Source organism: Ambystoma mexicanum, chromosome 8 (genome assembly GCF_040938575.1).
Source record: "Ambystoma mexicanum isolate Mex_15411 chromosome 8, UKY_AmexF1_1, whole genome shotgun sequence".
In the NCBI taxonomy this organism is placed as follows: Eukaryota; Metazoa; Chordata; class Amphibia; order Caudata; family Ambystomatidae; genus Ambystoma; species Ambystoma mexicanum.
In genome coordinates, this window is record NC_090929.1 from 1,389,247,123 (window position 1) to 1,389,269,551 (window position 22,429).

At 44.4% G+C, this 22,429-nt stretch overlaps 1 protein-coding gene across 3 annotated transcripts in view; it reads left to right on the top strand.

Annotated features, from left to right (window-relative positions):
• The window catches only part of DNMBP (dynamin binding protein), a 938,987-nt gene that overhangs the window by 850,302 nt on the left and 66,256 nt on the right, over nt 1-22,429 (top strand). For all 3 annotated transcript variants that reach the window (XM_069611517.1, XM_069611518.1, XM_069611519.1), the window contains 3 exons: nt 14,441-14,634; nt 15,738-15,837; nt 16,193-16,340. In XM_069611517.1, coding sequence (XP_069467618.1) covers nt 14,441-14,634; nt 15,738-15,837; nt 16,193-16,340 — 442 coding nt within the window. The remainder of the gene's footprint in view (nt 1-14,440; nt 14,635-15,737; nt 15,838-16,192; nt 16,341-22,429) is intronic.

The following is a 22,429-nucleotide window of genomic DNA, read 5'->3' on the forward strand; positions in this document are numbered from 1 at the left end:
TATATCACTGTAGGCATGTTTGTGGCTTTCACCCCAGCGGCCGGGGGTTGGGTGGGTAGACATTCACCCCCTTGGGGGTCGTTACTGGCCATGTCAGCCCCCGCCAAGTGTGTGAAAGCTTTCCGCACCCCGGGAGACTACCACGTGGTGTAAGTGCCCTCTTCCCCTCATCATAGAGCACCACTGTCTATAGCCAGGGCCTCCAAACAGTAGATGCAAGCCACTGGTAGCTCACCTGAGGATTCCTAGTACCTCCCTGCATCAGATACCAAAATGAACTGAACACGGTGGGCCTGATTCACGGAATCGTCTTATAATGGCGAAGTCCCTTTAGAAAACGTTCCGTGATTCAGGCCCAAATATGTCGTCATTTGAAACCATTTTTGTGATGCTCAAGACCTCAATTTGTCTGCGAGAGCTGTTATGTGCAAGCTGGGCACGGCCCTTTCGTCCTGCACCAGAATGACCTACGTGATTCCGCAAGCAAAGGCATCAATCTCGTCAGCAGTACTCTGGAAAAGAGGTGATCAAGAATCTCTGCTCGATTACTTCTTTCTCTCACGGGAACTAATATCTTTGGTTCATAGTGGAGACTTCCAAACAACGCACCTTAGTGTCCATACACCGCTGATGCTTAGTATGGACATTGGTTACTATCCTTTAAACAAGGTTTCCAGTACAAAACAACCTGAAATTCACTGTCCTAAAACTTCCATGCGTTGGAACCCTGGTTTATGTAAGATACTGGCGTCTCGTGTCTCTGTGGCATTACACTAAAATGCAAGGATCTTTGATACCACTCCTTCTTCTATAATATGATTCGAAGCATATGTATCGTGGATTGTTAAGGATGCGATTGTTGAAATTAGTGCAAAGTATACAGCATCAAATAAGATCTTTTACCATCCTTTTGACACTGGGAATGTAAACGCCCGAAACGAGAAAAAAATCGCAAACTAAGGTATTTCAAAAAAGAAACAACTCCCTATCGAATCTTACCTAAAACAGCGCAAACTGTTACTTCAAAGGTATAAAAATAGAACTAGGATGGCACGTTCAACCAGATTAAACAACCTGTATTGTTCGCTGATAAAATCTATCTGCACTTATAATTCAAAAGCAATTTGGAAAATAATAAAACAGACAAAGACGCCAGAACATATTGCTCCCAATATCATTGACAACACAACATGGGTTCGATATATCTCTGCCAAATAAACTATTCCAGATAACTTTAGGAACTGTCAATTTCAATTACCTTTTATTACCACAACGAGTGCCCAAGTGGTCTAGAGAGGATTTAGAATGGGCGATTTAAAAAACTAACATTTTCTCGATCAGCTGGTCCTGATGCGATACCGCCATGTATTTTCAAAACCGATCCGATCTTATGGGCTACTATTTTAAAAGCCAAATTCGATCTTATAATTACGTCTGGCAATATTCCTCATTCCTGGACAACTTCAATTATTATCCCTATCTTTAAAAAAGGTGATCCTAAAAATCCTTCAAATTATCGTCCAATTTCTCTAATTGACACTGAAGCTAAAGTTGTTGCTATTCTTATTCTGTGTCATTTAGAAAAGCACTTTGCAGAGCATTCACTATATTCTAAATTTCAAATTGGCTTTGGCAGGCAAATGAGTACTGGTTTGAACACCACTGTGATGTCACATATGATTGCTGAATCTAAACACAAGGACTCATGCCTTATTTATATGGCTTTTATAGACTTTTTGTCGGCTTTCTACAATGTTATCAGGAATCTTCTCTGGCAAAAGCTATATGAAATGGGTATACCTGGACCATTAATATACTGGATCATTCGCCTGCATATGGACACCTCTTATAGGATTAGGGTTAACAGTGAGGGTGACACCACAGCAAAAATAAACAACGAAATGGGCCTTAAACAAGGCTGTAATCTGGCTGCCTGTCTGTTTAATCTTTATATGAGAGACTTGGACAGGACATGGTATAACTCACATTTTTTTGCTATAAAGTTGGGTCTGATGCGTATACAATGGTTGGCCTTTGCAGATTATTTTGTTTGACCCTACACCGATAGGCCTTCAATATAAACTCCATCTCTTTAAACAATTTGATAAGCAACATAATTTGAACCCTAATCCCACCAAAACCTGCATAATGGTCTTTAACAACTAACGGAAATGTAAACATTACAAATGGAGTATTGTCGATCCCACTTGTGACTGAAACTATCTACCTTGTTTATCATATTACTAATAATTTTTCAATCAAAATGTGGGATGAAAAACTGAATATTAAAATCAGACCACTTCTTTCACAAGCCAAAATGATATATGGTAAATACTGCAAATTCTTATACCACTCCTTGATTTTTGGAGTCTAAAGGTCAAAAGTGTTCTTCTTTATGCTTTGGATGCCTGTCTTCTTAACATGTCTAACATCTTGGATAGAATGCAGGGATGTTTTTGGAAATCTGTACTTCAGCTGTCGTTGGCAATTCCCTAATTGTACTATTCGCCACGAGCTAGGGCTCATCTCACTTTCGAAAAAAAAAAATGGCGCGATCCATTTTAAAATGATGGCACCCCCCAAAAACTCCTTATATTCTGGGTGGCAATTTATGCTACTTCAAAATACCGTGCGTACTATGAAAACATTCCAAGACGGCATCCTTAACATACTTGCTCCCTATATATTAACGAAACCGAGTTAATAACGAGACCATCTTATGTAAAAAAGAAATTGTTTGAATACGATTGGATCAAGACAATTTTGGAATTTTGGAGTTGGAAAATTACTCCTCTTGCACAGATTACGGTAAATACTCTTGAAAACCCCTTCCTCCATGTCAGTATCTAGAGGTATTTCCAAATAACATATACCAAACAGGTTATGAGGTTTAAACTCGACCAGTACCATACTAAAGAAAGAACTCTGCACTGGCAAAAAACCGATAAAACGAACCAAGTACTAAACTGTCGCTTTTTACCTTGCACAGAAAAGAAAGAAACTCTGAAACATCTGGTTTTGGAATGCCCCCACTTCTGCACGGTTCTATTAATGAAATTTGTCACCGTCAATTATGAGGACTGTCTTATCCTCCTTTGGGACAGGATGATGTTGGGGCACCATAGGCCGCTCATTTTTGCATTGGTGAGATTGCTCACCCCCATTGAAAATGAATTGTTACTCTCTTCGCTGTGATGCTGGAAATGCATCGGAGGGACAGGGCCTCCATATCCTTGTCCTTTACTGCTTGTTATCGTGTGTTCTGTCGTGTTTTCCGCGCAGGAGTCCATGTGGGACTCCTGGCGGTGCAGCTCTCTTTTGGTTTGGTGAACGGACCCGTGGGATACCCTTTTGGCACCCATGGGTGGGGGGTGCAACCCTGTGCCCCTAGTGTATGTTTTTGGGCACCTGTGGGTGGCCCACAGAGCAGGGTATGGACTGGTGGCAGCTCCATGCTGAATTTGACAAGTACGCAGAGTATCCTCCATTTTGGGATACCCCGGCCCTGCCATTGGGATCAGTTGATTCCGGATGGAAAACAAAATGGCCCCTGCGGCCTCTTGCTTTCTATTACCCATTACCTTGTTTTCCCAAAGTCCTGGGAAGCCCTGACTCTGTCCCTTCCCCCTGACTGGCTGTTGGATGGAAGTGCTATTTATGGTGTTGTTGTGAAGGCCCGGCCAGACTAGCTGGAGCCTTCCCTGTGATGTATGTTGTGGGTACCTCCTGTGGGTGGGACCTGGGTGAATAGAGTGTGTGACGAATATGCATTCTGTGTTGTGGATGTCTAGTATCTAGTGGTTGACACAATGATTGAGGCAGCCCTGCCCGAAACCGGTATGAATGCAGTTTGGAGTGTTGAATGGCTTGGTACTTGTCCCAATACACAACTTGTTGTGAGTGTCTGGAGAGAAGTGAATGGCCTGAATACCTTGTGTGCCTGATTGGCTGCTTGCCTGCATGAATGCCCTAAGTCGTGATTGGATGCTTGAGTGTGACCCAGCAGAATGAATGGGAGATCAACAGTATATCTGGGGACCTCTCACTGCTAGGAATCGTGTTCAGAAGCTGAAGTCCACTACGACGAGTAACTGGAGTAACTGAAGCTTGACCTTGAAGCCCTGCTGGACGGGAAGAATTACTGTTGCTCTCCTTCACAATCTGAAAGCTGCTGTGCCTCCAAGGACAGACCGAGAGAGGACCTGGTAAGGCGCCTTCTTCCTGAGCTACGAGGGACCATTGTGCACAGCTGATCTTTGCCAAAGCTCCCTGGTAGACAGACCTTCGACAGGCTGCCGACCCGAGACGGGGACTGCCGCGGAATCTCAAAGAGAAGCACTCGGACTGTTGTCCGCCACTGTCGACGACCGCCGTCGCTGACCTGAGCCGCCGTGCTCCCGTTTGCCTAAGAACTTCATTTTGATCATCGGACGCTCTCGTCTGCATCGTCGCCCGCTTTATCCTGCTGGAGAAGGCCCGACCGTCGACATGCCGAGGAGCATCTGCCGGTGGGTTTCCCGCCACCTAAGGACCACAGAGACGCCGACGACTCGACGCCCTTGCTGGGCCACAGTTCTCCAGCATGGGGTCTGGCATGGATTCACATGCTCATGAACAAGTTCATCAAGGCGCAAAAGTTCCGGATGGTCACCCTCCAGCACGTCCTGGGTCAGCTGGAGGAAGGAGACTTCCTGTCGTCGTTGGATTTGGAGGATGCCTACTTCCGTATTCCCATCCTAAAGGGGCACCGAAAATTCCTCAGGTTTGTGGTCCAGGGGCGTCATTACCAGTTCAAAGCCCTCCCCTTCGGACTACGGTCGGCACCCAGGGTGTTCACCAAGTGCCTCGCACCGGTGGCGGCGCAGCTGCGCCGCGAGGGGATCCACGTCTACCCCTACCTGGACGACTGGCTCATCCGAGCCAAGACGAGGGAGCTCGCCGTGCTTCACACGGCAAGAACCGTCCAACTTCTCACGGACCTGGGATTCTCCGTGAACTACGCCAAATCCCACCTGGTACCCGCGCAAGACGCTCTGTTTCTGGGAGCGAGGCTCAACACAGTGTCCCTTCTGGCCTCCCCTTCGGAGGAGAGGACCAGGACCATCCTGGGCAAGGTGCAGCGGTTGTTGGTGGCCGACGCGGCCAAGGTGAGGTCCATCAAGTCCCTCCTCGGAATGATGTCTTCCTGCATCTACCTCGTTCCCATGTGCAGGCTCCGGATGCGCCCGTTGCAGGAGTTCCTGGACGCGCGCTGGATCCAAACGACGGGCAGCTTCGAGGAAAGGATCACACTCGACGAGAGTTTCCGACGAGCGATCCGGTGGTGGGGCACCCGCGCGCATCTGATGGCGGGCATGGACTTCCAGACCCCAGCCCACCAGGAGACAGTGACCACGGATGCCTCCCTGGAAGGGTGGGGAGCGCACACCGAAAATCTGCACGCAAGAGGCCTTTGGCTCCCGACGGAGAAATCCCTACATATCAACGTCCTGGAGCTCCGTGCAGTGTTTTGGGCCCTCAGGTCCTTCCTTCCGTCCCTCAAGGGCAAGGTGGTGAGGATCTTCACCGACAACACCACCACCATGTTTTACATCTGGAAACAGGGCGGAACTAGGTCCCCAGCACTGTCCAAGGAGGTGCAGGACCTGTGGCATTGGGCCGTCGCCCAAAGGATATTTCTGGTGCCGTTTCATCTGGCAGGGATAAAAAACACCATCGCCGACTCACTCAGCAGGGAGCTGCGCTCGTGCCACGAGTGGGAGCTAAGGCAGGATCTAGTGGATCGCCTCTTCCGACGGTGGGGCACTCCCCAGATCGACCTGTTCGCGACGGTGACGAACTCCAAGTGCCTGGGGTTCGCCAGCAGGTTTCCCCAGGCGAGGAGCATGGGCGATGCTTTCTCGTTCCCCTGGGAGGGCCTGTTCCTCTACGCGTTCCCTCCTTTGCCACTGCTAATCCGGCTCGTCAACCAGCTCAAGAGGTCACGGTGCAGGATGATCCTCGTCGCACCTGCGTGGCCGAGGCAGATATGGTTCCCGGACCTTCTGGACTTGTCAGCGTCCCCGCCAATCAAGCTGCCGGTGGACGCGGATCTACTCTCCAGGGAAGGAGGCGCCATCCTCCATCACGACCCGAAATCGCTGAACTTGCAGGCCTGGCTCCTGCAGCGCTAGAGTTTGGAGGATACGACATACCGGCCGACTGCAGAGAGGTTCTTGCAAAGGCCAGGGCGTCCTCGACTCTTAAATGCTATGGACACAAATGGAAGAGGTTCTCTGTCTGGTGCCACGCACAGAAGATTAACCCTCTACGGATTACGGCTCCCCAAGTACTGCCGTACCTGCTGACGCTGGCCAAAGCTGGACTGGCACACGCGTCCATCAAGATTCATCTTGCTGCGATCTCCCGATACACCAGAACCACGGGGCGGACGTCCTTGTGGTCTCATCGTCTGGTGAAAGAGTTCATGAAGGGACTGTTCAGATCGTTCCCGCCGGTGAAGGCGTCGGCCCCGGCGTGGGAGCTCAACGTGGTGCTGACCAAGCTCATGGGACCTCCGTTCGAGCCTCTGCACTCGGCCCCGTTGAAATTTCTGTCGTGGAAAACGGCGTTTCTTGGGGCCATCACCTCCGCACGACGAGTGGGGGAGATCCAGGCCCTTTCCTGCAAGGCCCCGTACTTGACTTTTCACGACATGAGGGTAGTGCTCAGGATGCACCCCTCCTTCATGCCCAAGGTACCGTCGGACTTCCATCTCAACGAACCCTTGGTGTTGCCTGTGTTCTTCCCGTCGCCTTCGTCGCCGGCTGAGAGGACTTTGCACTCGCTGGATGTGGCTAGAGCGCTGAAGTTCTACGTGGACCGCACGAAGTGTTTTCGGAAGACGTCGCAACTCTTTGTGAACTTTGGACCTGTCAATCAGGGGAAGGCTCTCTCGAAGGCTTCCATTTCCAGATGGCTCTCCGCCTGTATCATGTACTGTCATCTGTTGGCAAACCGACCGCTGCCTGGCCGTCCGAGAGCCCATTCCACCAGAGCGATCGCAGCTACCACTGCGTTCCTTTCTGGTGTGCCCCTGCTGGACATATGCAGGGCTGCTACGTGGAGGTCGACGCACACCTTCACGAAATTCTACTGCGTCGATCGGGATTCCAGGGAGGAGTCCAGGGTCGGCCAAGCAGTGCTGCGCAACCTGTTCGCCTGAGGTGAGCCTGGTGAGGAGGTAAGATGCTTAATGTTGAGTTTGATGTAATGCTTAATGTTGAGCCTTTGCCACCTCCCGTGGTTGTGCATGTGTGTACTGCTAAGTATTCTTTATTCATGAGCATGTGAATCCATGCCAGACCCCATGCTGGAGAAGGAACAAGTTACTTACCTGTAACTGTTGTTCTCCAGCATGGGTCTGGCATGGATTCACATGCGAACCCTCCCGCCTACCCTTCTGCGGCTCTTCACTTGGTCATACTGCCACTTCACGTGCTTCCAAATCTGAAGATGGCTGCCAGAGGCGGTGCTTAGGTAGAGGGCAGTCATTGGCTGTGGTCAGTATGACGCAGAGACCAGTGATTGGTTATTACTACGAAAGACAGATCAGAAACGAAACTGATACTGGTTTTTTCTTTACCAAGGATTCCCAGCCTGACGACGGCTGGGAATGTTTCAACCATCTGACGTTCCTGCCTATCTCTATTGCTGGTTTCCTCGTTAGTGATCTGTGTAACATTTTAACCGTACAGTTGATGCACTTTAATGAGATTTGATAACCTTGATGGTACCACTTTAGAATTGTATATATTTATCATTGTTGACTTCCGAGTACAAAGTGCGTTATTGTGATCGTGTACATACCCTTGAATATTAATTGTATAAAGACTGTGTTTTCAGTAATACAGTGTGTTGGCATTCCTTTGTGGGTGTTCGGGGACTACACTGTACTTAAGAACAAGCCTGCATCACCTCCTGAGAAGCTAGGCCTTCATTGCTCGTTAATTGCTACCAAATAGAGAATCTTGGCTGGGGTCCTCTGTGCCTCTCCTCTACCAGATGGAGAGCGGAAGTACAGACACCCCCTACCAGTCTTTACATTTACCTTGAAGCTTGAAGCCCCCATCTTTTTTGTGTTACTCGTACCTTTGCTTGTCACACACTTGGAAAATGTCATTTTAAAACTGTTGACACTATGTAGATTGTTACATTTATAAGAATCTGTTTTTAACTTGTGTTAATAATTTATGTACTTATGTTTATGAATTCTTTGATATTTGTAAAGGTTTATTGTATGAACCAAAAAAAAAAGGATCAATCCTGTGACTGTTCTCTGTGATACTGCCTCCTTCATAATGGGCAGACGGTTGGCAGTTCATTATGAATGTCACCCCTCGCTACAACCATACTCACTTTGTTGTATGATTCATGGACATTTGAAGCCATTGCTATAAAGCCGAATGTTATTTTAGCCCTTTGATTTACACTTTTTTGCATATAACCTGATCACATGGATTCCACATGTTCATTTTTTTTAATATTGCCGATTATCTTGACATGTAAACCTTTGAAGGTAGTTGACAAAGTAGGCTTTGGATTACTTTTTCTTGGCTGAATTCTGTGATCTGGCATGTAAGCAATATGCATGAATTGTCGACAGTCAACATGATTGCCTATTTTTCTGCAAATCTACCCTTTTCAGACATGAACTTCCTGAAATGGAAACTTTGATCCCATCCGACAGCATCCGAGTGCTGTTGCTATGTGAAACTGCATGCTATGCACCGGTGCTCAGTAGTGCCAGCCTTCATATTGAATGTCTTGATTGGTTTCTTACATTCTGATATGCTTGACAATTTTTAGGAGACCTCTACTCCTAAAACCTAATGAAATAAAGAGGTTTTTGAAGTTACTAATATGGTAACAGCATATGTTCCGTTTTCATATCGAGAACAAATGAACCGTTTGGTAAAAATTCTCATACTCATGGACATCACAACCCCAGTAGCTCCTGCCTACTGGCCATTAACTACAAGTAAAGGTTGGCAACACCTGGTCTACAGCATAACCTGATACAATGGCATGAGGTAGTGCTTACAATAAAATAACACTGTGCTAGGCATAACGCATACCTCCTTGTATTATGATTTTGTCATCATTAAGTTTCCTGTAATTAACTCCAAGTATTTTTCATGTGAGGTAGCAGCATGCAACTCAACGTATTTTGTGAGTGTTCACCTAAGTAAGATGGTGGCACCCAGGACAAAAACTAATATTTTCTAAGATGCTTCTCCTCCCTTAGAGGGATTCTAGATCATGAGTAAAATATGCCCTACCTTTCCCTGTAGGAGGCTCATGCAGTGCTTTCTTTATCAAACCGTTTTTAGTGTTTGGCAAAGAATGTGACTTGTTCTTCTTTGCCCCATAAGCTGTGAAGGCCTCCTTTCTAGATGGAAAGCATAATTCACCCTGTAATAAAGCCCACGTCATTCTACTTTGTGAAATGGAAAATCACAGCCACTGCAACAGGGACAGCAATATGCAGTGCAAGACCTTGAGGGCAAAGGAAACGTCCTCTTTTGAAAAGATTGGGCTGTACCCCTCCTTCCTGCATGGGAATAGGTTAAAATCATTTTTGCCATTGCCACATCTAGGCTTCATTACTGCAATAGATTTTTCAGCAGAAATGTGGGAAACTAAGGTAAAGACTGCAGTGGGACCAGTGCATATGTCCGCTTTGACTTTGCTGAGCTCATATCTCCCCTGTGCTGAGGCAACGGTCTAGCTGCAGCTAGATCACATTCAGTTTAAAGCACTGAGTGCTGTGCAACACTCCTTGTATGGACTTTGACCAGTGTTCCTAATTTCTGAGGCCAGCAGTTTGTTGTGTTGTGCGCTTCTAGACTGGCATACTCTCTGCTGGGGGTGCTTCTGAAATTCAATGGCATGCCTTCTTGGTGGTTGCTCCCACTCTATGGGGTCTAGTCCACTTTTGTCAACCTACACTTGAGCCGAATGCATTTTTACAGATTTTTATTTTGTTCCACTTTGCCGCAAAATGCAGATGCTAAAATGTGGTAAGATATATATGGGGGTGCAGTAATAAAGGGTTGTGGGGGACATTTACCAGCCCGACAGGAATCCCTGCATCACAAAACTGCATTTAGCAGTCAAAAAAATAATGGCTGCGCTGTGTCTGCTGAGCACATATTCCCTTGACTCGCAAAACTGCGTTCTTAGCAGTTACAGAAGTAATGGCTGGACTGTCTCTGCTGAGCACATATGGTGCAAAATGAAACCCCAAAAGAGAAGGATTCCCAGGAAGAATGGCTCTCCGCTGTTATGCTCTCAGCTCAAAACATCAAACTGAAAAAAGAAAATGTTCTGCGTTTAAAACGACCTTGCCCTGGTGCTATTTTCATCTTCAAACATCACACAGTTTGGTTCCAGTAAAACCCAGCCATGTCTATATTTAGGCTGAACACCATCAAATGAGGGCCATTCCTCCCTGAATGGCATTGTCGTGTAAAATAGTCTATGAAAAGCAGGAATTATATTTCAGGCTGCATTCAACATTTACTTTGGAAACAAATTAAGCAGACGCACAGCTCTCTCGCTCTCCTTTGCCTGATGTCAGTTTCAAAGAACCCATTTCTAGAGCATATCCCTGTGTGGAGAAATTGATCAGAGCTTTGAAAGCTTTCAGAAAGCCAAAATGCGAGGAAACCCACATTTTTAAATGGACATAAAAATAAAATGAACCAGTGTTACTTTACTTTACAGAGAAATTAAATGACCTTATGACAGCTAAATAAGAAATACTGTAAATGCCCAGAAACAAAACTGTATATTTTGGGAAGAAAAGCTGCAAAAATATGGGCGTATTTTGCTCTGTATATCTTATTCTTCTCGACACAAAACTTCAACAGGCTGGCTGAAGCTCAGGCATTCCTGTTAGGCCAGTTTGGCAAGGCAGGCCCTTTGAAGGTACCCAGCCCCCTTGGGAAATGTAGTCCTTTTACAAATGTGAAAGGACCACGGTGTGGGAATTCGCAACCTCATCAGACTGACCGGCATTTCTGCTGCAAGGAACAAAGTACCCAGGGGAACTAGTCGTGTCACACAAGTGTGAATTCCTTTGACACCCCTCCTCAGCTTTAACCTTCCAGGATCAAAGGGCGCTATGGTAACTCTGTTGTTCTGAACTGACACAGAGGGGGCATTTGGCTGGGGGGGGTTGGAAAGACTGCCCACTTTTGGGGCCAAAGCCAGCCTATTTGAATCAAAAGACTTTTTATATTAAGACATTTATTTCAGTAATCTGAATAAGCTGTAATGTGAAATTATGATGGTTTTTAATATAATTTTTGTATCATTAAGAATAGACTATGTGGGTTATCCTAGCATGTGGGGGACGTGAATGGCATTAAGGAGGCATTTCTGAAGAAATCGTACATGACACAGCTGTAAAATATGGCAATATGCCCGACATTGATAGGCTTAGGTGTAGCCATTTGTGGAATTGTAGGTGAAATGTTTTCCATAGAAATGGCAAAAGATTGCCAGAAGGACAAAACAGCATTGCACAGACTTGGGTTTTGAAATGACACATTCCTTGTAAAATATAGCATCTGCCCATCTGATTTTCAGGAGTAAATGTAAGTGTTTTGTTTCATAACTGATTTTCATAAAAGTAACTGGTATAACAATGCACATCATAAAACACGCACCCTGAAACTGATGTCATTTCCCTGGGTCCAATCTGCTTACAGGCAGGCGGCGACATCCACAGCCTGACCTATCCTATCTTAGAGGTATGTCCAGGTTATTTCAGCCCACATAGTAAAAATCCTCTGATGTCACCCGTTTTATAAAAGGAGGCATTGGGAGAGTCCGGACATTCAAAAATCCAACCTTCGCAATCCAGAGATCCTGACATTCAACATTCCACATTCACCCTGCAAGACTCCAGACTCCTGAGCCAGGCCAGAGGTAGCTGATCCTATTCAGACAGAACCACTATCCAGAATTAAACCCGATAAAAATCCCAATGATTCAGGGAGAAGGGGGGAAAGGCTGCGGACCCGTTGGGCGAATCCAGTGGCCAGACATGTTCTTGCCCAGCTGATGCACCCCGCTGTCCACTGTGACGAGACCTGGGTTGCCCCGCTGTTCCCTTAAAGGATTGCCCACCAATGCGCAGTGACCAGATCCTCGCCCTGCTGTCCAGAGACCCGGTTAGCTGTCCAAACTACCCTACCCAAGTGTATTTTGGAAGTATCACCCTCCCAGTAACCAAAAAGCTGCATACACTGCTCTGTTACTTTGCATTCTGTGCAACCCTATAGAAAATCCTATAAGTACCCTATTTAATTCTTAAAGTGTCAGAATCCTTTGTGTATCCTATCCTTAGAAAAATCTGTGTTAGTCTCCATGTGTAGCGTGATTCTTTCCAAATCGTTTGTCCTTTGTGTAAGTCCTTAGTACTATTTTGAATAAATTAATTAATTTCCCATATAGATGAACGCGGCATGAATAAGTTAACCTTGCAAATTAACCTCCTTGCATACCATGTCTTTCTTTAATAATCTAGCCATTTAAAATATAGTTGCAGTAGAACAAATCAGTTTGCTAACAAAACCGAGTTTCCCTGTGAAAGTGTTTCCCTTCTAAAATCCGTTTTTCCTTTCCTTTAAAGAATCCCATACTGTTACCCATCAAGTCACCCTTTCACTTTAGTATCATACCTGTTATGTGCCTTTGTACCTCATCAGCAAAACCAATATTCGATTGTCTGTTTTGCTAATTTCTGAAGTTTGCTTATTTTAAACAGGTGTAAACTAAGAAATTGCAATTTTGCCACGTGTGATTTTTGTTGCACTATTTCCCTTCTCAAAGTCAATTTTCTCACCTGTATGCGTTCTTTAGTACCTTGCCTTGTAGCTTGTAAGTTTTCTTCTTTAGTACAGCCACATAAATTCCTGTCTTATCCATTCGACTGCATATGTAAAATAACTATTCAGTAATTCCGAATGCCATTTTGCTCATTTTTCAAGGCTTTTTAATCCGATTTTGGCCTCCCATTCAGGGGTAGTACATCGGATTTTCAATCTAATTTTTGCCTAGTATACCTGACTCCTTGTTACTCTTCCACCCACACACAACCGGGTTAACAGGGGTTTGAGGGAGTTTTGCAAGGGGAATGCACAACCGTGGTGCCATTTAAAAGTATTACCCAAAGAGTAATCTTGCTTTCATTCATTTTTGCATTGATGCCTCTGATGTTAGAAAGTTAAATTAAGGGTATCCTATCATTTTGCTGTGTAATTATCACCACACTGGTGATTGCTGCCCTATATTGAATGTGTTTGATTTTCATTTGAAATGTCAAAATAAATATTTCACTATTGCACACCGGCCTAGTTCATGGACCATTGTGACACGGGGTGTACGTCCAGGGGGGTGTGAGACGGTTTGGCTGCCTTCTCAAACAGAATCTGAATTTAATAAACTTGAAAGTGTATTTGTGTGCCACATCCCTGGCCGGTAGAAAGAGTCCTGGTCTGAAGTGTGCAGTGTCTTTTAATCCGTGACAGGGGGAAGCGGGGTTCTCCCCGCCCCTGCATTTTACGGTACAAAAACCATAAAAAGAATTTGGTGAAAGTGTAGGTCGGCAAAAAAGAGTGGCCCATCATTCACAGAACCTCTTCCCCCACCCCCCTCGTGTCCCCCCCCAATGGAACTCTGCTCTTGCAGACCTTTGCTACACTTCATCTTGCATTCCTCAAGACACTGGAAAACCTTTTGTTACAGTCATCTTCCATTGTTTTCGCAAGGCTTTTGAGTTCTCCAACATTTAGCACCAGGAGGCCTTGGTTATTGATGTGTTTCACAATTAATTTAACATAACGAAGAAACTGATGCTTCAAATGGAAAGAGTATGAGTTAAGGGGCATGGTAAGTGAGCACTATACTGAAACACAGCTAGAAAATAACTTTCCAGGCAGCCATTTTTAAGGTTGTCACTGACAAAAATTCCCAGGCTATATACATATAATGACGCACCATATCCTGAAAGCTGTGCTTCCTCAGTGCAACATGCAATTATTTCTGATCTGCCATTTTGCTTTTTGTGGGGTGTTTTTCGAATGAAGATCTGGTGTGTTTTTATGATCCTTCATAACATTTTGTGTGGTTCAGTAGATGCACCGATATGGGTCCAGTCTCCTCGATCTGAAAGTGTGGTAAGGCGCATATGGAATGATGTAGATGTGTTGGAGGTGGAAAGTCCCATGGGAAGAGTATCTCCTCCATGTCTGAATCTGCAAAAGAAAGGATGCATAAGTGGACGTAAAAGGTGACCGTGATGTGTGGGTCCTGACTTTACTTCGAGTCTGCTAGCTTGTATTACTGTCTTCCGAGTCTGGATGTCAAGGTTCTTTCTGTTTTGTTTCAGAAATGACTCTTCTCTCCTCGCAACCGGAGACCCCCGAGTGTCCCGCGGTTTCTGCTGTCACAGAGAACCCGGAGCAAAGGATGCTGGAAAAGAGGTCCAAGATCCTCGAGGAACTGACACAGACCGAACGGGATTATGTGCGAGATCTGGAAATGTGTGTAAACCAGATTATGACTCCTCTGCAGCACTCGCAGGTGGGACATGCAGCCGAGGGGTGGGTGGGGAAACTTAACCAGTCAGAGAGCTGCCCAGTCACGTCTCGGGATCCTGTTTTGTTTTTGTAGAGCAAATGCCAATTATCTTTAAAATGATTCAATTCAATCTTTTGGATTTCTTCCAAGGGAGTGGAGTGTACTGTTGTTTCGGTTACTTAGCAAATGTTCTAACACTGCTGAGGGTGCGGATTGGCTAAAGGTGGCTTTCTGTGTTTTCTGAGCGCATAGGGCGTGAGTGTCACTTTTTAGTGCATGGCATTTCGCACAGTAAAACATTTAACTTCACAGCATACCCTGCCCACTGAAATACCCATGTCACATGATGTCTTGACCAACAGTGAGGTTCTAATTACTGTGTGGCAACAGCAGCGCAAAATGTGACCGCTACAAAACATATTGCAGGGGAAAGTGTCAGCAGGTTTTAACTAGTAGTTGTCCGTTTACCAAAGTCCTGTGGGTAGCAGTTGCATATAAGCACACTCCCAATGGCACCTTGTATGTAAGGCTTTCCCTGGCTTCTTTCCCAGGCCCTCCCACACATGTGAGAATATAAAGGTCACACCTTTTTTTTTTTTTCTTCTTTTTTTGTCACACTACCTCCGCAGGTTTCTTTACTGTACTTTAGTGGCCCTTTTAGAGACGGTTGCCTACATATTGCTAGCAAAGTCTTGAGAGTGGTAATACTGGGATTGAAAAGAACCTGGTTCTTTGTTGAAGGGTAGCTTTCCTTATTTTATTTAAGAACTCATTGCAGTGCTCTGATGAGTCAGTCATGGAATCTGCAATGTAACGGATGTTCTCTCAGCCTCTGACCCCCTTCTGTGTTGCTGCTTTTTACCTCGGAGACTCTTTCTATAAGCGGTAAGATAGCATGATTATCATACCCTTCCCGGTCCTCCCATGCTACGTATAACCTCTTGCTCCCAAGAAGTAAGGATTTCCCTGGCACAGTGATGCCTTGTATTGTAGTCTTTGTGGTCTGAGGATTGTGAAACTGTACTACTATACTCCAGATGTCTAGGTGTTTGGTGACCTTCTGACAAAATACATGACATTGTTGATGCGTTCTCCTTCTCTTTCAGGCACAAAACATCGATTTTGATGGACTCTTTGGAAATATCCAGTCAGTGTTAATGGTCTCCAAGACGTTCCTGTCTGACCTGGAATCCTCGGACTCTGTGGGTATGCACTCTTCATTACATAATCTTCACTACTGCATAAGGGCACCTCTACTTCAGACACCCTTAAGGCAATGGGAACGTTTCTGTAGGTGTTTTTTGTTGCAGTGTCCTTGATGGCGGGCTTAGTGGCGTCCGCTTGGTGTAACAGTTCCCAAAGTTGTGCTAATGTTGCATTTCCTTGAAGACTGTATGCGTAGAGGTAACCTTGTTACCTTGTGGGTCCCCAAGACTGTTAAGATGCCACATTTTCTAAGGTTTAGTTGGCTGCTATAATTTGTGCTGATGGAAATGTATGCAGCTTGTCGCACACCTTGAAATGTCACATGGCAACACACACTTTGCCCCATGTTTTCCAGGTCCGGTCTTCCTGAAGCACAGGGCAGAGCTGGAGGAGGTGTACAAGGAGTACTGCCAGAACCACGAGGAGGCTATTGCCCTGCTGGAGGCATACGAGAAGGATGAGAAGATCCAGAAGCACGTCCTCGAGTACCTCGAGATCCTCAAGTACGTTTTCATTCCCTTTTCATGGTCATCATTTACTCCTTTTTTCATGCTCTTGGGTTTCCATAAACTTTAATTTTATTTAAATTTTTAACACTTTGCCTCTGTTTATTCAGTCTTGTTACATGCATGTCAAAGATCTTAAAGAGGCGGGTTAATGGAAAGGAACCTGGTGAGAGAATAGTGGGTTAGTGAGTTTCAAAGTGAAGAATGCAATAAGCTAGGAGACTGCTGGGTACATTGATCCGGCAAATAGTATTTCTGGATTTCTTTTTGTTTATCCTTTGTATAACTTTGTGTACACCGGTTTACAGCAAACAATATTCCTCTTTCATTATCATTATTTTTTTTCTTTTTCTTATTTGTCCCTCTTTCTTGGGATGCTTTATTCCTCTTTTTCATGCTTCCAAAACACTTATGCGATAGAGATATTATCTGTATATTGTTTTGCAGATAGCAGTAGTGCAGTTATGAACTGTCATATACTCCATACTTTATGGCATTCTCTGGTCCCTTGTTATCAGCGAGGCCTTCTTTTCTCATAAGATGTCAAAGTTTAACTTAAAAAAAAAAAAGTGACGTCTGCCAAACGCTTAGTCAGTTAAATCTTTTTGCACGTCACAGCTTGGAATCACAAGAGGACGTTGTAAGCTGAGAAGGAAAGAAGTGTGACCTTTGAAAAAGCAAACTTGTACACACTGTTTCAAAGGAAAGATAAAGCCACTGTAAGAAGATTCAATTCAACACTACAGCTAAGTCAATGCCTAGTCTGGGATACTGAATGGAAACCCTTATTGATATATCTTTACGTCCAGTTCATGCGTTCTGGATGACTACCCCTATATAACACCCCTCTCTTGGAATCCCCCTGACCCCACTGAGCCAAGAAGTAGTTCTGTTTTGCAAGTTCAAAAGTTTTATTTGATAATTTAAACAATAGATATATATATATATCACACTTTATAATAAATTAATAATTGAATATCACACTTAATCTGAGCAGTAATCAATAATGGATAGTCCGGCACTAGCACACTTCTTTATAATCAATGATGAGTGGTTATAGGATGGATAAGATAGCAACAATACTTTTATGGTTTCAAATGGATGCAAGGTGGAATGAAATTGCAGTACAGAAATACTCAATATGATTTCAACAAAACAGTGTAATCACTTTTCTCTGGCAATCCACTCCCCCCTTTATGCTATGCAAGGAAATGGAAGGAAAGCACACAGTTCTCAGAAATGCAATCAAATGTAATTCAGTTCACCCCAGCAAGCTTAGACTACAGAAGTTTGAAACACAGGCCCACAATGCTTTTATATGTGCTGGCAATGAAGTGAAAAATATGCTAAAATGCTTTTAATTCCCTCTAGAGGTTCAGGGTGAGTGGTATATGGTTAATATGAGTCCAGGCTCACTCTAGCAATGATTCAGGGATGGTTCTTAAGAGGCAAACAAATTTTTAGCTAGGAAAGCAAGGAAGCTGCTGTTTTCACACGTGGCTGGATTTTTAACCAAATCGCAGATCGCGGTAAAATTCGCGAGAATCGTGATTACCGCAAAAGTATGAGGAGTAGGAAGTCGTTGAAAAGGTGAGATTCTAAGCTTTCAGAGGAAAGTTAAACCAAGTTCCTAGCCCAAACGGTTCCAGAGATACGAACGATTAAATAAAGGTAGTTTTTCGTATTTGAAATTTTAAAAGTTCAATGCGACAGGTTACAGCTTGCAGATAGAAAATGACAGGTGACAGCTTTGCAAATGACAGGTGAGAGTTAGGAGGCAGTTCTGGTTAGATTAAAATAGATGGAATTATATTATTTTAACTAAGAGATTGGTTCTGCTAGGTACTCGCAATATATTTTTGAATTAGGCCTCGCCACGGATCTGGTCAGGTTTTGGACTGGACTCCGGTCTGGTCTCGGCACTTCACAGTGATCTGGGTCAGCTCTCTGGTTCTGCTAACAGCGGTCTCCAGTTCAGCTGGTCTCTCTCTGGATACAACACTGCTCTCTGGCAAATGGCAAGAGTTCTTGCAAAGAATTCAAACAGCTCGCCTGGCTGTGAATAGTGGCAATGATTTGAGGCCTGCTAAAGAGGGATTTGGCTTGTAGTTGACCTCTCTGCTACAAATTCTGAAGTAAAGTCTTGGTCTCTGAAGGTGGATAGATTGAAGTCTCTATGTTGGCTCTCTGGAGGTTGATGGAGTTAAAGTATGGATTTTCCCGGCAGAGCGTCCCGCAGCAGATGGAATAGAATGTCCCTATCTGTCCTGACCGTCTGCTTTTATGTGTTTTGAAAGTGGGTGGAGAGGCTAGCTTTCTAGGCCCTACCCCTCTCCACTTGTCATTGGCCACTTCCTCCTCTTCCCCTTGATTGGGGGAATGAAATGAAGTGTCATCATGATGAGGTCTGTTTATGATACAGAGAACCCACCCCTGTCAACTTTATACACAATCTATATTTGACCTAAAGACATATTTCATAGATACACAGTGGTTCGAAATTAAATGCACCCATCACATTTACTGATGATAGCCTCTGTTCCAATTCTGTCGTTTCTAGGAGCTTGGGTTCAAAAATGGCAACATATTTCACTTTTTGGTCGGGTTACCAATATTGGATTTGTCCCCGCATTTACACAAATGTTCGCAAAGCATGTGGGCATTAGGTGGTGGAGTGTCAGATTTTTAACATACATACATTTAGAGTAATATCCTCTTTTCCGCTAAAACCGCCCTGAACATACCACCGGGTCCTACCACGTCTTCAAATGTGCACAGAAAAATCACAAGAATAATGATATCACTTATAAAATGTTCACAAGTCCGCTCTATGAATTATCCATCTTTTTAGATTTATGTTCTGGCCCCAAAGGGGTGTGGTTTCCCCCCAGCACAAGGTTGAATTTCTGGTTTTTCCAGTTATGCCAAGCCAGCTTGCTCTCACAGGCAGTGCTCCTCCCCTTTCTTTCCAAGAGGAAGCCACTTTTACGACCCCCCCCACCCAATAAAACATTTGCCTGAGTCAGGACAGGGCTTTGTTCAATTTCCTGCAGATCCCAGGTAATTCAATCAGAGAAGTGTCATATCCCTTTTGGTGGGAACAGCAAAAGGCAGCTAGGCCTGTGATCACAGCTGTTGTGCAAGTCTCAACTCCTGTCGGGGGTAGCTGGTGGGCAAATTTCCCTCTCTTTTTAAGCCAAGCCTCAGCTAAATGTCTCTTTGGCTGCCAGTTTTCCTGTCCAAATCAAACTTCCAATTTTTACGCATGCAGCTAGAATGCTGATTGTAAGTTTAAAACTATGACATTTAAACAATTGCAACCTATCTGACACTCAAAAGTAGGTCACTCATTTCTTTTAAACATTTAGATTTTTAGTGTCTTTCAGTCCAAATTTACTTAAACTGCTGAAATCCACAGCTCAGCCAGTTTTGCTATGAATATTATTTTAGGCTCATCCTCTTTCCAGATTTTGTATGCCCACAAGACTTTATTCTGTCAAATGTCTGCTGGTGTTCAGTGAGATTGCAGAATATCCAACAATGTTTGAAATGGGCATTCTGAGCTTGCCTTCAGAGAAACAAAGGGTGATTTTTAAAGTGCTTTCTAGCGAACAGGCACTGCTGTTTTTCTCTTTGGCACCCCATTTCACTCATGGCTTTTCTGACCCAGCACACCCGCACCGGGGGGTGGCAAGTCAGGCGACCATTTTGGTGTGCGCACAAACTGCACGGTTTTCATAGATTCTGGCGCACATGTGGGCTTTTTTGGCCATCTTGGATTTCCTAAGCCCACAGCACCAAATGTTGTAGCATAATAGTCCAAACGTGGGTCAGAACACCCAACACCACGGAGTGTAACTGTTTTGCCGTTGAAGGTTCTAAAACTAATGGGTAAGAATAGACCGTGACCATATAAAAGGGAGAACAGTTAGCGTTCTTTGCTGGCTGGCCTGCAGGATGGGGTTTGCTGGAACCTCGTCAGGTCTGTAGCTTAGTTTGTGTCATGACTGCTGTTCGCTTGTTGTGTCACATTCTCTCCACTGTGCATAGCAGATTGGGAGACCATTACAGAAATCGTACTTTGCCAGACCAATTGCTAGATCGAAGGATGGTGAACTTCAAACCTTTGGAAAGGAAGTTGCAGTCTGAGAGAAAGGGAGCATTCCTGACTACCAATCTATACATTTATTACCTGCCAAACAATTGTCCTCCCAGTTTACTCATGGTTTTAGTTTAGCCATTTAACCACTGCAACGAATGACCTGCAGACAGGACACATCAGTCTCTTACATTTCTTTAAGTTGTAAGTGATTTCAATCCGGCACTTCACCTAAGTCGACGCCTAGCGTGTAATGCACAACTGAAATCCTTATTTATTTGTGTCTAAAAGTTTTTATTCTGAACGATTTACCACTCGTATCACGCAGCTCTCTTGGGACCACCCGGTCACACTGAACCAGGAATCAGGCTGGTTTGCAAACTTAAAATATTTATTTATGTATTGAAAATGTATCACAATATGTTTAAGGAGTATACAATAATCATCAATGGGGTGACGTAACACTAAGCAATCTCTTTAATGCACAAGGAGTAAAAGTGAGCAAAACCATTCAGCACAGGAATAATACTTTTGTTTGCGTGTTCAGAACAAACAGCAGTGTGGTTACTATTTCCCCCTGCACACCCCTCAACCCCCCAATGGGCTATGTAAAGAGATAGGAGGAGAGAGCAGGTATTGAGGAAAAGCAAAATTCAAACAAAATAACAATCCCAATTTCCCCCCAGCAACACAAGAGAGAAACAAAATTGATTGGCAAGCAGTCAGAAATGATTTTAAAGTTATCTTGAGAATGGATTGGGTAAAACACTAAATATGGTTTAAATTGCTGAAATTGTTTAAATTCTTACGGGAGCCACTTTAGATAGTTACAGGCAAACACTAGCAATGATTTAATACTAATGAGCAATGTGAAATCTTAAAACTAAGATCTGTTGCAATAAGAAGCTGTTTTACACTTGTCAGAAATTTCCTAAAACAAAATTTGCGGCAAACTTTTACGCGCACGGTAAACGCGATTGCGGGACAACTATATGATTTGGAATGTGTATTTTGGTTCTATGGCAAGCTGTGGATGTTAGCTACAAGCAGAAGTTGAAATTTAGTTTCTAGCATAATCGAGGAAGTTATGGATGTTTTTGTGGAGGTCGTTTTTCTGAGGTAGGCGAAAGAATGGAAAAACAGGGATGCGCTTTTAAAAGACAAACAGGATTTCTTATACTAGATTATGACTATAAAAAAAGTGAATGCCACACATGAATCTCCCTGGCCAGGGACCCTTCACGTGGTGGATAATCACTTTCTTTCTGGGATTCACTTTATTTATTCATAACGCTAATGATTTATGATTTTAGAGAACAAAAAAGAGAAACGGCGCAATAAACGTTCTGACAATTCAAAAGTACTCCCAACAATATCAGGTTCTGAATACAAGATAGGATGGATTTATATAGGGATTGGACTAAGCCAGGTACATATGCTAGTGACACAGTTCTATTCTATAGATACTCACTATATATGTTTTGAGCGGAACCGTCAGGAATTCTGATCCGTCAAGATTTCTGGTCGGGGATTGGCAGCGTCAAGGCGCTCTGGACACCACCCGGCACAACTGGACTGGATCTGATCTGCAATGGTTCTGGTCACAGCACAACTGTATTGGGTCTTTTGTTTCTGGTAATAATTCTTTTAGCTTGAAAGAAGTTAGAGCACAGCCCAGCTGTTTCTTTGGTTCCACTATGGTTTCTGGGGTGGGTTCTGGAATCTTAAGGCCTACCTGAAAAACAGTTCACCTATGCAATGAGCCTTTCTGCTTGCCAAGTTTCTGGAGTCTGGAGCAAGGAAGATGGATGGTTCTCTAGCCGGGTGCTCGGCTAGCAATCGGTTAGTGGGTGAATCTGTGTTTCTTTTCCAGCCCTAAGCTGTCTCTTTTATTCTTATGATAAACTGGGTGTGTGCTGGTTTATCCTAAGCGCGCCCCTTAGGCAGGCGATTGGCTAGAATCTCTTCTCTACCTTGATAGGAGGAG